This window comes from Lynx rufus, unplaced genomic scaffold, assembly GCF_022079265.1.
Source record: "Lynx rufus isolate CCGP_SWC_20201006 ecotype Redwood Valley unplaced genomic scaffold, mLynRuf1.p SCAF_6, whole genome shotgun sequence".
Lineage (NCBI taxonomy): Eukaryota > Metazoa > Chordata > Mammalia > Carnivora > Felidae > Lynx > Lynx rufus.
The window spans coordinates 74160082-74173758 of NW_025814878.1; the positions used below are offsets into that span (position 1 = coordinate 74160082).

Consider the following 13677-nt stretch of genomic DNA (forward strand, 5'->3'; position numbering starts at 1 on the left):
GGTAATTACCAATTACCAAGCAAGTCATACACTGAGGGCACGCCCTATACAACTTATACCACAGAAGCCAGCATGATACTCTAAACACCAAAAACAATCGGTATTATGAAGAATCAAAGGGAGAATTAAAAGAACCAGTGCAGCTCTAAAACTCTGGACTGTATCAGTGCCATAAAGCAATCAGGAAATCTATTTTAGAATTCAAACCCTTTGGAATTTTCTTCTTGAAGACTCTTGTGTCTTCTCTTAACTCAATTTTTTTAAAGTGTTTTGCTGCCACACCAGCAGTGCATTAGCTTAAAGAAAATAACCATACATTTTTTTACATTTTAGTGTCATTTTATGCTACAAAGCTTTATTTACATAGTTCTTCAGAATATATTTCAGTTGTCCATCCACTATTCTAAGTGTGATATGATATCAAATAGAGTAGATTTGCAGGAAAGCATAAGAGAGAACAATTCTACAACTTAATATATATGGTATCATTAGTGGTTATTATTTTTACAGTTTTCTTTTGAGAATAATCCACTGAATTTTTCTGCCATTGACATTTCAGGATTAAGTTGTCCTTAAGAGCAGTTTCCACAGAGAATCAAGAGTATAACAGTCCAATATATTTTTACAGTTGATATTTGACAGTTTGTGAGTAGGTGCAAATCATTTTTTCTCCCATTTTTTTTCAAAAGTCTTGGATGATGAAGAGGAATCATGACCTTCACCACTACTATATCGGTCATATAAAGTCTGAAATTAAAAACACACACCTGTTTTGTAACTTTTTAAATTCAATGGATTATCAGATTAATAAAGATAACTAAACATATTCTGACATGAAATGAATTTCTCTCTTGTTCTTATAACTACAAAATTATTTTATAAACTATTGAAGATAATTAAGAATTGTAAACACCTAGCTTGGCCTAAAAATCTATCAAAAGATACAGCTCAATATTTCTGTAAAAGAAATGTGCCATAGCTACTAATAAGCATACATATGCACCTTCAAGCCCTTTTTAGTCTCCCATATTTTTTTTAAATAAAGCTAGTCTTAGATAAATTGCTACACTTTAAAATACCCTCATCAGGAAATAGACTATCAGATGATATTTCAACTAATAAACAGATGACATTAAAAAAAATAATACAAATTATTATATAAATAGGCATAATCAGCTATATTAAAATCTACATATTTCTTAAAGGATTCAAGACTAAACCAACATCTAATTTATGAAGATGACAGACATCTCTGTCTTGGAGAACACATAACCTTAGTGATAAAGGAAACTAATTCATCTCTATTTATAAAAGGCTCTAAATAATACACTGGTAGAAATTTAAAACATGAAGATGTTATTACTGAAATAAATAATTAGTAACTGCTTGGTTAACTAAACCAGTGGGCAATAAACATACATAGGGTTCTAGAAACGACAAGGTGTTTGATGGCAATGAGATCCAAAAAATGGTGGCACAGACATAAACCAACACTGGGAGGCTGAAAGGTTTGAGGCATTCACTTTGAGAAGTGGTCTGACTGCTGTACACAGCTGTAAGTCATTACATGTAACAAATACTGAGACTTCTCGAAGATGGTTTAAGAAAAAAATGGCTAGAAGAAATGAATTCAAAAGCTGTGTTAAGAATATTGTTGATTCAAAAGACAGGTTGCTTTTTAAATTTATCCAGTTGAGACCTGACTGCAATCTTAGGTATGCACCTTGTATGACAATTCACTTTCAATTGTGCTATCTGTACAGTAAGAATGTAAATCAAGTAAGTCTATTTTGTCAAAAAGCACAAGTATCTAAATGTCGAAATATATTTCATAGTCGTCTTATGATTGGACCAAGTTTTCTTTGGAGTACCTGTTTAAGCATCTAATTCACTAAACTATACAAAACAATTAAAAGTAATGTAGATAGAGAACAGACATTCTTACTTTAGCAGCTTTCAAAATGGAGTTAGGAGAATTCAGACCAACGAGTTGGCCCAGAACATATTTCATTTCTTCAGTGGTGCCCTTAGCCATCTGATTACCTGTAATAAAAATATAATCAATAACCTACTGGTACCATTAAAAAAATATAAAATACACAAATACATTCTGTTTAACAGCACAATGGCTGGCTTTATGTAATTTATCATTGATCAAAGCTACTTACCAAGGATAAGTGAAAATGAATGCAAGTAAAAAAAAAAAAAAGGCGATTTCATTTATTTTAGTATTTTAGAATAAAAGAAACTTCCTTAAGGAAGGAGGAAATCTGGAAGTAGCCCATTCAAATTCTGGTTTTGTTATAGCTAAAAGTCTGTTTATATTAGTAATTAGCATAATTACTTAGTATAATTAGTGTAATTACTTAGTAATGAATTAGTAATCTAATAAACTGATTTTCAAAGAAATACCTGGATGAGTTTGAATTTGAACATATGGATGCACCAGAAGCTCAGGAATGGATATCCTCTGTTTAGGGTCCCTTATTAAACAACACTATAAAAATAAGGATTAATTTTTTTAAACATCAAGTTTTCTTATGTAATATTGATATAAAGTGTTTTTCAAGATTGCACCATACTACAGAAGTTGCTTTCTAGATAGCCCACTCAGAAATGACAAGATTCCATAAGTCATTCTTGCAAAATTCCCAAGTATTCATAAGCTTTTTAAAAATACCTTCAAAATAAACTTAACATGACTTAAAAAGCTAAGTCATTCAATAATTCCCTCCAATAGACTAGTTATATCTACCTATGCCAGATTTCAATGATTTCTTCTAAGCAAACAATTTAAGTATATGAAATCATTCTTCTATATCCATATACTATTAATGTTACCTTTAACATATCTTGAAGATCTTTCTCTGGGATATCAGGAAATTCGATTTCATGATTAGGGTCAATTATGGCATGTAATTTAGAAATCTGATTAATTATATGTTGAAATGGTGTCTTCCCATAAGTCATATAGTACAAAATGCATCCTAAGGACCAAACGTCACTTTTGGGGCTTATCTAATTCAGAAAAAAAAAAAAAAAAATATTTTAACATAAAATTAAATGTAAGAGTATTTTATATACACACATGTAAACATATATTCCCTGCCATTTAAAATCATAACTAAACCTCAAGGAATGTGCAAATACTAGATTAAGTTTACATAAAAAAAACATCTTTCTCTAGTTTTTGCTATATTTGGTTATTTTACCAAGAAATGAGCTTTAAGTCTCTCAACAAACTTGTAATTAAAATATTTCAACCAAAACATATATTATGTTCTTGTCAGCTTGCGACAATATAAACTAAAAAACATTAACTGCAAATTTTAAATTTATTTTTCTCCAAAAATTATTTTATTATAATAAATTTGTATATAAAATTAATAATATGTAAATATGCATAGATTTCAAAAATGTTAAGTTGAACTATCCTAAACCCAAGAATGCAAATTATAGAGCCAGGCTGGGCTGCATTTGAATCCTGGCCTTATCATTAGCTAATTCTATGTATCTCCATTTCCTCACCCCTAAAACAGAAATAATAAAAGTACATTGTCATGGGCATTAAATGATGTAACCATGAGATATGGGTAAGCATAAAGAATAATTTCCGGTTATAGTAAGTTCTCAAAAATATTACTTATCATAACATGTTCTTTGTATTAAACAATCTCATTAGAAACAATGCAGTATTATAACATAATTACCATTTTGACTTTAAGAGAGAGAAAGAAAAAAAGAAAGCAGAATAGCAGTGTTGACATTAGGAAAGGAGAACAAGAACATAACAAAATACTTTTAACAGAAGAAAGAAAGGCATTTTATAATGATAAGAGGTACAACCAACCAAGAAGATGGTCATGAACTTCTTTGCACTGAAACTACATTTAATAGAACTATATTGAGTAAAAACTACAATAAATTCTTTTGGTTGGAAGGGTAGAGAGATTTTAGCACACCTTTCAGAAAACGGCAGATAAAACAGACCCCATTGCCGAACACAAAGAAAACTAAAAATTAATGAAAATACTCCTCTTCCTCCAACTTAACCATCTGGAAATTAAATCCATTTCTACACAAATCATGGATTAAAAAAGGATTTCAGATTCTAGAAAAATAGCAGTGGCTGTGGCAGCATAGTTTTTCTTATTTACTTTTTTAATTAAAGTATAGCTGACACAATGTTACATTAGTTTCAGGTGTGCAACATAGTGACTTGACAATTCAATACACTATGCTATGCTCACCACAAGTATAGCTACTGTCTGTCACTACACAACACTATTACAATACCATTGACTAGATTCCCTATGCTGTACCTTCCATCCCATGACTGACTCATTCCAGAGCTGGAGGCCTGTACCTCCCACTCCTCTTTTGGAGATCTATTTTGCCAGATCTCTTACCCACCTCCCTCCCCTCTGGCAACAATCAGTTTGTTCTCTGTATTTAGGAGTCTGTTTCTGCTTTTTATTTGTTTTGCATTTTAGATTGCAGCACAGTTTTTCAGTCTGTCCAAATCCCCAGATAAGACAGACAGAGAAGCCTGTAGCAAAACCATAGACATATGGAGAAGATTTACAACAAAACAAAGTGAAAAGCCATACCCCAAAACCCCAGAATACGAAGAGACACAAACTACCAACAGCCACAAGTCGTGTATAGTAGAGGCATTTGAAACAGAAAGCAGAGGGAAATAGTGAATGTGCCCAATAGACCTCAGAATAGAAACTCCGAATAGCCAACAGATGTTCATTGGAAAGTAATTTGCAAACAGAGCTAGACTGGGAAGGGTTTGAGCTTTTCACAAGCAGGGATTATCTTACATGGTGGGATAAAAAATTTGTCTTCTGTTCAGAATCATTAAGGCCACTGTTTAGCAGGTGATTACATGGAATGGAGATTTACCCATAATATTAAAGCACTGAGTTGAAAACTGAAAAAATCTGAACTCTACAAGCAATTCAAAATAAATCTTATTTCAAAGTATTTTAAAACTGCAACTGAAAACTTTAGAATTAATGAAAATTAATACTACAAAAAAGTGGAAGTAGAAGTTAAAGTAAAACTCAGTAAAATTCAGTTTTAATGTTTTCATTAAGAAAGAATACAAAAATTAAATTGGCAATTATCTAAATCCAGAAACTAGAAAAAAAAGAAACCTAAAGGAAATACAATTAATAAAGATAAAAGCAGAAATTAGAGAGCAAATGAAAATAGAATTAATAAATGAAGACTTGGTTCTTTAAAATTAACAAAACCTTGGAAAGTCTAACCAAGAAAAAGAAAAAAGACAACAAATCTAAGTATTAAAAGAAAAGGGGAAGCTAAACAAATAATAAAAAGAATTTTATAAGAGACTATTTGACATAATGTTATGTCAGTTATTTGAGAAGAAATTTAGAAGCCACAATTTTCTAGGAAGGAAAATATAATTAGTAAATAAGCACATATTTATCAAGTAATTATTTAGGGCTAGACAATGTATTAAGTGATTTATATTCTTTATCATTTAATCCTCACCTTTAAAACAGGTACTGTTTATAAGCTGAATTTATAGATGAAGAAACCAGGCAAGTTAATTCATAAAGATGGTTGTTAACAAAGAGGCAGGTCTATTACTTGAATGCAGGTCCCTGGACAACAATGTAATGCTTACATGCACTTGGTTACACTGCTATAGAGCAACGAAGGATTAGCTCGGGAGCCAGAGGCATCCAGGCAAGCAAAATGAGCCCAAGAAGAGACACCAATGAGGCTAACACAAAGTTCACTAAGGTGGTAAAATAAGGCAAGTGGGAAAGTAGCTGTGGCAGGCTGGGAAAAAACTGCCTATTAGAATTGTACTTGGAAATGTAGAATTCACAAATGAATAAATGGTAAGAGATAAAATGTAAGAACCAAAGAGGAAACAAAAGACTTCAAAGATCATTTTAATGTGCTTAACTCTGAGCTAATTTAGTCTTAATTTCTACCTTTCATTTTGAAACTGAAAAAAAATACCCTGGGTACGTTTTTTGTTAGAGCACATTGTTGAGACATCCCGTATTAAAAGCACAATATTAAAAGAACAGTCTCAAATCAATAACTGTAAAACTGAATCCCATGACCATTTGCCAAAGAAAGCAAGGTCTCTAAAATGGCCTGAAAAGTTTTAGAACTTAAGCAACTTTCAGTTATCTGTTAGGTTTAATCAGAGAATAGTCCATTCCCTTCTGATGCCAGATAAATGGGATCTAAATAACCTTCATAATACCTTTGACTTGGATTTCCCATTCTCTCTTGAGGAAGACATATCTTTGATTGCTTCTGGTGGCATATAATTAACTGTACCAACCTGTATGCCAAAGCACAGAAAACACTAATCAATGAAAATATTTTATTCTGCTTTAGATTTTTTAAAACACAAATGTCAGATTCTTAGAAACTTGAATAACTACATATTTCAGTAATATATTTAAAAAAATCAAGTAACTGACAATGATATTAGGACATAAGTTTCTTCACAACTCCAGAAAAATAAATTGGGTCCATAATCAGAAAAGTTATTCCTTTCAGAGTGCTAAGCTTTTTCTATGATTATGATGGGCAACTACCATAAAACTGTAGAGGCTAAAATTATATTAATGGCCATAAACTTGAGGAATTGATATCACTCATTTCTCTGTGCTGGAACAGGCCTAGAATGCTTTAAAAAAAAAAAAAAAATCAACCAACCAACCAATCAAAAATCTAGCTATGTCTCCAAGTATTCCCTGGGCCCATGTCCAGAGTGAGATGGGGCAGGAATCTAAATCATGCAAGAGTTTTCACAGTCAGATTATGCCAACCTTAAAAGGCATTTATTTTAGTCTAAAATAAGTGGTTCTGTTTTCAAGCACTGAATACCTGTACTTTAGGGCCTTGCCATAGAGGGAATCTTCAAGTTGATTTACATGTTCAGCCATATTTTTGATACAAAGAGAAGTTATTATCAAATAGAATTGTTTCAAAGGCATGCTGTTCATCTATTCCTCCTAAAAATAGTCTAGTTTTACTTCTAGGATTATGGCACATCCACACCAAAAATCTGCATACATAGAACACATCATCTTGACTTCAAGCAGGATTATTTTTAGTTATTCTTTGGTGTTATCACCTCAGTTTTTATGGAGACAAATTTATTAAGTTTGTAACTGCATATCCTGTTAGAAAAAGGCAGTAGAGTACAATATTATGGTTGTTTCCAATATGAAGGCCCACTTAAGAATTTTTTTTCAAATGCAAGTGATAGGAAAAGCTTTACTTCTCCAGAAGAATGAAATAATCTTACTTACCTCATGGACAATAAAAAAAACATGTAACTGCAATTCCCTCTTTGGTTGCTACCAGGAATCTCTGAGACAAAGTTTCAGGTGAACTCAAGATCATGACAAAGGTGATTTCCAAGACAGGCATTATGCTTCTCTACCTCAGCTATAGGAAAATCATTTAAAAGTGCCAGATTTATTTCTACCTGATCTTGACTCTCTAAAGTGTATTAAATATGGTTTTTATTCTTATAGTATCTATTCTTAATACAAAGGTTTCAAATCCTTTGAAGAATGAGGTAGGAAAAATAAAATCTCCATTAGCAAAATACTTTACAGGTGAAGTGGAACTGAACCGTAGTGGGTAGTAACCAACCATTCGTTAAGTCTTACCTGAGAGTCTTTAACAATACTTGTTGTATCTGGTTGCATTTGATTTGCAATCCCAAAATCAATTAGTTTTAGCATTCCATCAACTATCAGAAAGTTAGCAGGTTTCAGATCACTGTGAACGATGCCTTCAAAATAAAAATCCATTGTAATATCAGACAATGTAAAACATTCTAAGTATAAAAGAAATTTCACAATGGGGTACCTAGGTGGCTCAGTCGGTTGAGTGTCCGACTTCTGCTCATGTCATGATCTCACGGCTCGTGAGTTAGAGCCCTGCATCGGGCTTTGTACTGACAGCTCAGAGCCTGGAGCCTGCTTTGGATTCTGTGTCTCCTCTCTCTGCCCCTCCCCCGCTCACTCTGTCTCTCTCTCTCTCTCTCAAAAATCAATAAATGTTAAAAAAAAAAAAAAAGAAATTTCACAATCTACTGGCCTAGTTGATTCCTTTGGTCAAAGTAAATGCTCATGTATAAAATTCTTTTAATGTTTATTTATCTTGAGAGCGAGAAGAGAGCATGTGAGTTGGGGAGGGGCAGAAAGAGAATCCCAAGCAGGCTCCATACTGTCAGCTCAGAGCCTGACGCAAGGCTCATCTCAACCAACCGTAAGATCATGACCTGAGCCGAAACCAAGAGTCAAACACTTAACCAACTGAGCCACTCAGGAGCTCCTCATTTTTAATATTTTCTAAAAAGATATAGTACCGGCAATGTACCAAGCACTATTCTAAGTTTGCTGCTTATCTTGAATCATTTAATCCTCACACCAGAACTGGGGTAATTACTATACTAATATTATCCTTTTAAGTGAAAAAACTAAGGCACAGAGATTAAGTAATTTGCTCAAGGTCATAAAACCTAAGTGACAGGGCCACGACTTGACCCAGGCACTCTGGCTTCAGAGTTTATGATCTTCACCACCCACTAGATAACATCATAAATTATATTGTCAGATGGAAGACCCTAATGCTCCTGACACCTCTATCCCTACAGCCCTGATCTTAATCACTGAATTACCTTTTAACTTATAGGGAGACATGAGGAGAAAAATTACAATTAATCTAGGTTAGCAGTTATTTTTTTTTTTTTTTAATTTTTTTTTCAACGTTTTTTATTTATTTTTGGGACAGAGAGAGACAGAGCATGAACGGGGGAGGGGCAGAGAGAGAGGGAGACACAGAATCAGAAACAGGCTCCAGGCTCCGAGCCATCAGCCCAGAGCCCGACGCGGGGCTCGAACTCACAGACCGCGAGATCGTGACCTGGCTGATGTCGGACGCTTAACCGACTGCGCCACCCAGGCGCCCCAATGTGCCTTCATCTTTAAATGAGTGTCCAAATATTTAGTTTATCTAGTCTAGAGGTGCCAATAACAAATACCTAAAAATCGTAAGATGACACTATTAATGATTATTGTAACTCAGCATATAACGAGTTTTAAAATACCATGTTGATGAATTGTGTAAACTGCCTCCAACATATTTTTCCAGTAACTTTTACGTTCCCATGGATTGATGGATTTTTTCTTTTTGAGCCAACTATTAAGATCTATATTTCCACATTCCATTACCATGTAAATGTACTGGTCCGTGATTTCACTGCCATTAAAAACAAAAACAACAACAAAAAAATACATGGTTAGCTTACACTATTAAGACTAAGTATTTATCTTTTTTATCTGTAGAATTATAGCAAAAATAGTGTTCTTTTTTTTTTTAATTTTTTTTTTTTTAACGTTTATTTATTTTTGAGACAGAGAGAGACAGAGCATGAACAGGGAAGGGGCAGAGAGAGGGAGACACAGAATCTGAAACAGGCTCCAGGCTCTGAGCTGTCAGTACAGAGCCCGACGCGGGGCTCGAACTCACGGACCACGAGATCGTGACCTGAGCCGAAGTCGGACACTTAACCAACCGAGCCACCCAGGCACCCCTGTTCTTTTTATATTAAAAAAATATCCTTACTAATCATAAAGTCGGATGATCTTATCACTGTGTTGTTGTAATTTATTCAAATAAGCAATTTCATTCCGATAACTATCGATTGTTTGATTATCTGCTTCTTCTAAGTTCACATACTTTATAGCATGTATCTGTTTCTTTTCATTCAATACCTGGAATACCTATATAGAACAAAAGAAAAAGTTTAGAATGCACTACTTTTACACTATCACAATATCTCTAAATTTATTAGAATTTTAGGTTGAGAAATACCGATACGAATAATTAAACGTGCCTGGGCTTATTCTGAGTATTGAAGGGAAAAAAAATATGTTAGGAGAGTTAACAGACCATTCTCAACTACCTATGACAATGGGCATTCAATAACACAAAGGCATAAACATAAAAAGTTTTTATAACAACATATAAGAAAGATTATTTAAATTTCATATCTATTCATAACACTGTTGGGTTGCCCTGACCAAAAAAATAACCTAAAGCAAAAGACATTCAAAAATGTTAAGAGGGGTGCCTGGGTGGCTTAATTGGTTGAGTGTCTGACTCTTGGTTTTGGCTCAGGTCGTGATCCCAAAGTCACGGGATGGAACTCAGCAGGGAATGTGAAGCCTGCTTAAGATTCTCTCTCTCCCACCACTGCTGCCCCCTTCTCTGCTTGCACTCATGCACATGATCTCTCTTTCATAAATAAATGAATTAAATAAATAAATAAATAATTCAATAAAATGTTAAGAACTACTAAGGGCTTTCATAAAGAGTCAATTCATTTCACAGATGGTGTTTTTTTCCACTGTGCCTGGAATTGGCATCTCATTCATGTGGTATTTTAAAATATGTAATAATTGTAAGCTATTTGTATATTCAGTTGTGAAAAGTAGATTAGATCAAAGTTTATGAATTTTTCTTTAAGTAGGCTTCACACCCAGCTCAGAGCACAATGTGGGGTTTGAACTCACACCCTGAGATCAAAACCTGAGCTGAGATCAAGAATCTGTAGCTTAACTGACTGAGCCACCCAGGCGCCCCAGATTAGGTCCCATTTTCAAAATCAAGTTGACAAGAACAAGATGTTCCTATAAGCCCACTGTCAGGTATGGGTCAAACAGCTCTGGCTATAATGACAGTCAACTTCTAAGCAATAGGGCAGATAATAAATACATTTTGAAAAGTAGAAAATACTGTTAATGTGTCCAACTTTCAGAAAACATGCAAGAGGCATGAGGCTTCTAAAATGCAAGTATACAAATACAAATGCCATTATAAGCAAGAAAAATTACATTCATTCATCCCTTTTGACAAAATGAAGTAAAATATCATTTATTTAAAAACCATTTAACCTTGACCAGGTCGGGGCAAGGATAAGAAGAGAACGAATGTGTATATGAGATTCATGCATTTACAACTGTACTAATAAGGACAGTCTATCAAGCAGTCAGGTATAGTTACTTAAAAATTTTAAATATAAAAATAACAAAAGTATTACTGGTTTTATTTGCACACACAGCAAATTAGACAAAGAGAGGCATTAAAACAGTGATAGGGCAAGAGACCGCAGAAAAGAGCAAAGGATGATAAAAGGAATTTTAAAACAGTGTAAAGCCACTTTGTATATGGTAAACAGCCTTCTAAACCTCAGAGAATTGAGAGTACCTACCACTCTAGTAGAATTAAAATGTTGTTAGTAGTTCCTACCACACAGGGTTGGAAGGATGACCAAGATGGATGTGTCTGGAATGTAGCAAAGTTAGCTACCATCATTAAGGACAATTAGGACAGAATGAAGTGGACATTTTAAAACCTATTGAAGTTGTCGGGTATATCAGAAAAAGAGATTTGCAAGATATTAAAACTATATAATAAGATCTCAAAGTTTTGAAGGAAATAAAAACTTTTCAATCAACTTTTTGCAAGTATGTGCTTTTACTCCCCTACTGCCCCTCTTCTGGCAAAATTCTTGCAATAACTGATGATTAAATAGCCTCTACTTCGATCTCATAGAGATAGTATCAGAGTTATAATTTTCAGTTTCATGGGAAGCTGGTGAAAGAACTAGACAAGCTAGTATCGTGACTATTCCTATTAGCCTCCATGACCTTCCTAAATGTTCTTAATACTGTATAAGTTGGCCACTGCCTAAACTCTAGAATAGAGCATAAATGGCTAGTTTCACAAAGCATGTTACCCTCTTTCCCTGAGGTACTTTGATTTTGTCAACTCCACCATAATAATTAAATTAAAAAATGATAATATAATCACACTAAAAAAAATATGGGCCAGTCATGTCTTTATCATCTGACCCTTCACTTAAGCTAACATCTTCATTATGCTCCAAGGAAAAAATGTTTAAAACACCGTCAAGATTATTTTACATCCTCTGAAAACATGCCACTAAATAAGTATCTCACCTGGACACTATTCAACTATAGCTAAAGTAATAAAGGTTAACAAAAGAATTTCTATTAAAGCAACTAAATCAGATAATTCAAGTATATTGATAAAAATCAATTGTCCCTTTATTCCCATGCCTGAAATCTGAGACAAGGGAAAGAAGAAAATGTATACAAAAAAGGAATGAATATTATTGAACTGCTACTCATAGTAATGTACACACCTTTTTTATAATAAGTTAACAAGACCATCTTAAACAAATCTAGCTATTGTTAGTTGGCTTAGAAAATACAGTAAAACTTAAACCCAACAGGCTGTGCTTCATACATCATCCTTAACAACTTATAACAGCAAAACAGTTGAGAAGGGACATTCATTCAACAAATAACTTCACTCTGTCATGTTCTAGGTAGTATTCTAGATAACAGAGCAAACACTGTTGAGCAAATCAGACAAACATCCCTATCTTGATGGAACTATATTCAAGTTCAGGAAGACACAAACAACAAACCAAATAAGTAAATTACAAAGCACAGAGGATGGGCTACAGAGAAAAATAAAGAAGGAAATGGAGCTCACCAGTGACTGGAAGGTTAAGAGTTGTGGTACTAAAGAGTGTGGCCAAGGAAGGCCTGATTGAGAAGATATTTGAGCAAAGACATGAGGAGATCTAGAGGAAAACTGACTCTTACGTTAAAATACACCAGGAAAGCAAGGATTAAATCAATGAAACTAGGTATACGACTATTATAATAATCCAAGTGAAAAGATGGCAGTTGTTTTGAACAAAATGATAGTAGTGGAGGTGGTGAGAAATAGGCAAATGCTAGATATGCTTTGAGGTAGAACCAACAAGATTTACCAACTGACTGGGTGTATGTGTGAGAGAAAGTGAGGTTAATTATGATTTCAGAGTTTTTGGCCTAGTTAGTGGAAGAATGAAGTTGCCATTTACTGAACTGGGAAAGACTATGGAGCCAGAGTTATGTTTGGGACATATTAAGTTTTAAATATCTAGTAGACACCCAAGGAGAGATAGTGAGCAATGAGACTGGATATACAAGTCTGGAATTCAAGTGGGAGGTCTAAGCTAGAAAGATGTTTAAGAACTGTCAGCATATACATGGTATCTAAAACCATGAGTCTGGACAACACCAAAGGAGTGAAGTGAGTTTAGAAAGAGAAGAAAAGAGGTCAAGGACTAAACCCTGGGGGTGCACCAGGGTTGCACCATTAGGATGGGGGACAAGAACACTTAAAAGGAATGGCCAATTGGAGAAGAGGAAAACTGAGGGAGGCCAAGTGGGAATAAAAAAAAAGTTCCAATAAGAAAAGAACAATCAACTCTCCCAAATGCTAAGTAACCCAAATTAAAGCAAAGAATTAGATTTAATAAAAACATTGAGATCACTGGTGATCTTGATAGCGATTGTTTTGCTAAGTGATAAAGGTAAAAATCTGACTGAAGTGGATTTAAGAGAGCCGAATGAGAAGAACTAAAGATGGTAAGTTTAGACAGATCTTTTGAGATGCCTTCCACCCAGAAAAGCAGAACCATGTAAATTTAGAGCTCAAATACATTTAGAAAATGATCTAGTCTAATTCCAGAAACTCTCATTACTAAACTGTTTTTGAAATGAAAAACTC

General features: G+C 33.9%; 1 protein-coding gene across 1 annotated transcript in view; it reads right to left on the reverse strand.

The window, feature by feature from the left end:
- Window positions 1-212: 212 nt before the first annotated feature.
- The window catches only part of TTK (TTK protein kinase), a 38670-nt gene continuing 25205 nt past the window's right edge, over window positions 213-13677 (reverse strand). The window contains exons 15-22 of the mRNA XM_047102311.1: window positions 9649-9806; window positions 9131-9282; window positions 7686-7810; window positions 6260-6340; window positions 2842-3018; window positions 2413-2497; window positions 1946-2043; window positions 213-747 (exon numbers count right to left, since the gene is read on the reverse strand). Of these exons, the coding sequence (XP_046958267.1) occupies window positions 661-747; window positions 1946-2043; window positions 2413-2497; window positions 2842-3018; window positions 6260-6340; window positions 7686-7810; window positions 9131-9282; window positions 9649-9806 (963 nt within the window). The 3' untranslated portion in view covers window positions 213-660. The remainder of the gene's footprint in view (window positions 748-1945; window positions 2044-2412; window positions 2498-2841; window positions 3019-6259; window positions 6341-7685; window positions 7811-9130; window positions 9283-9648; window positions 9807-13677) is intronic.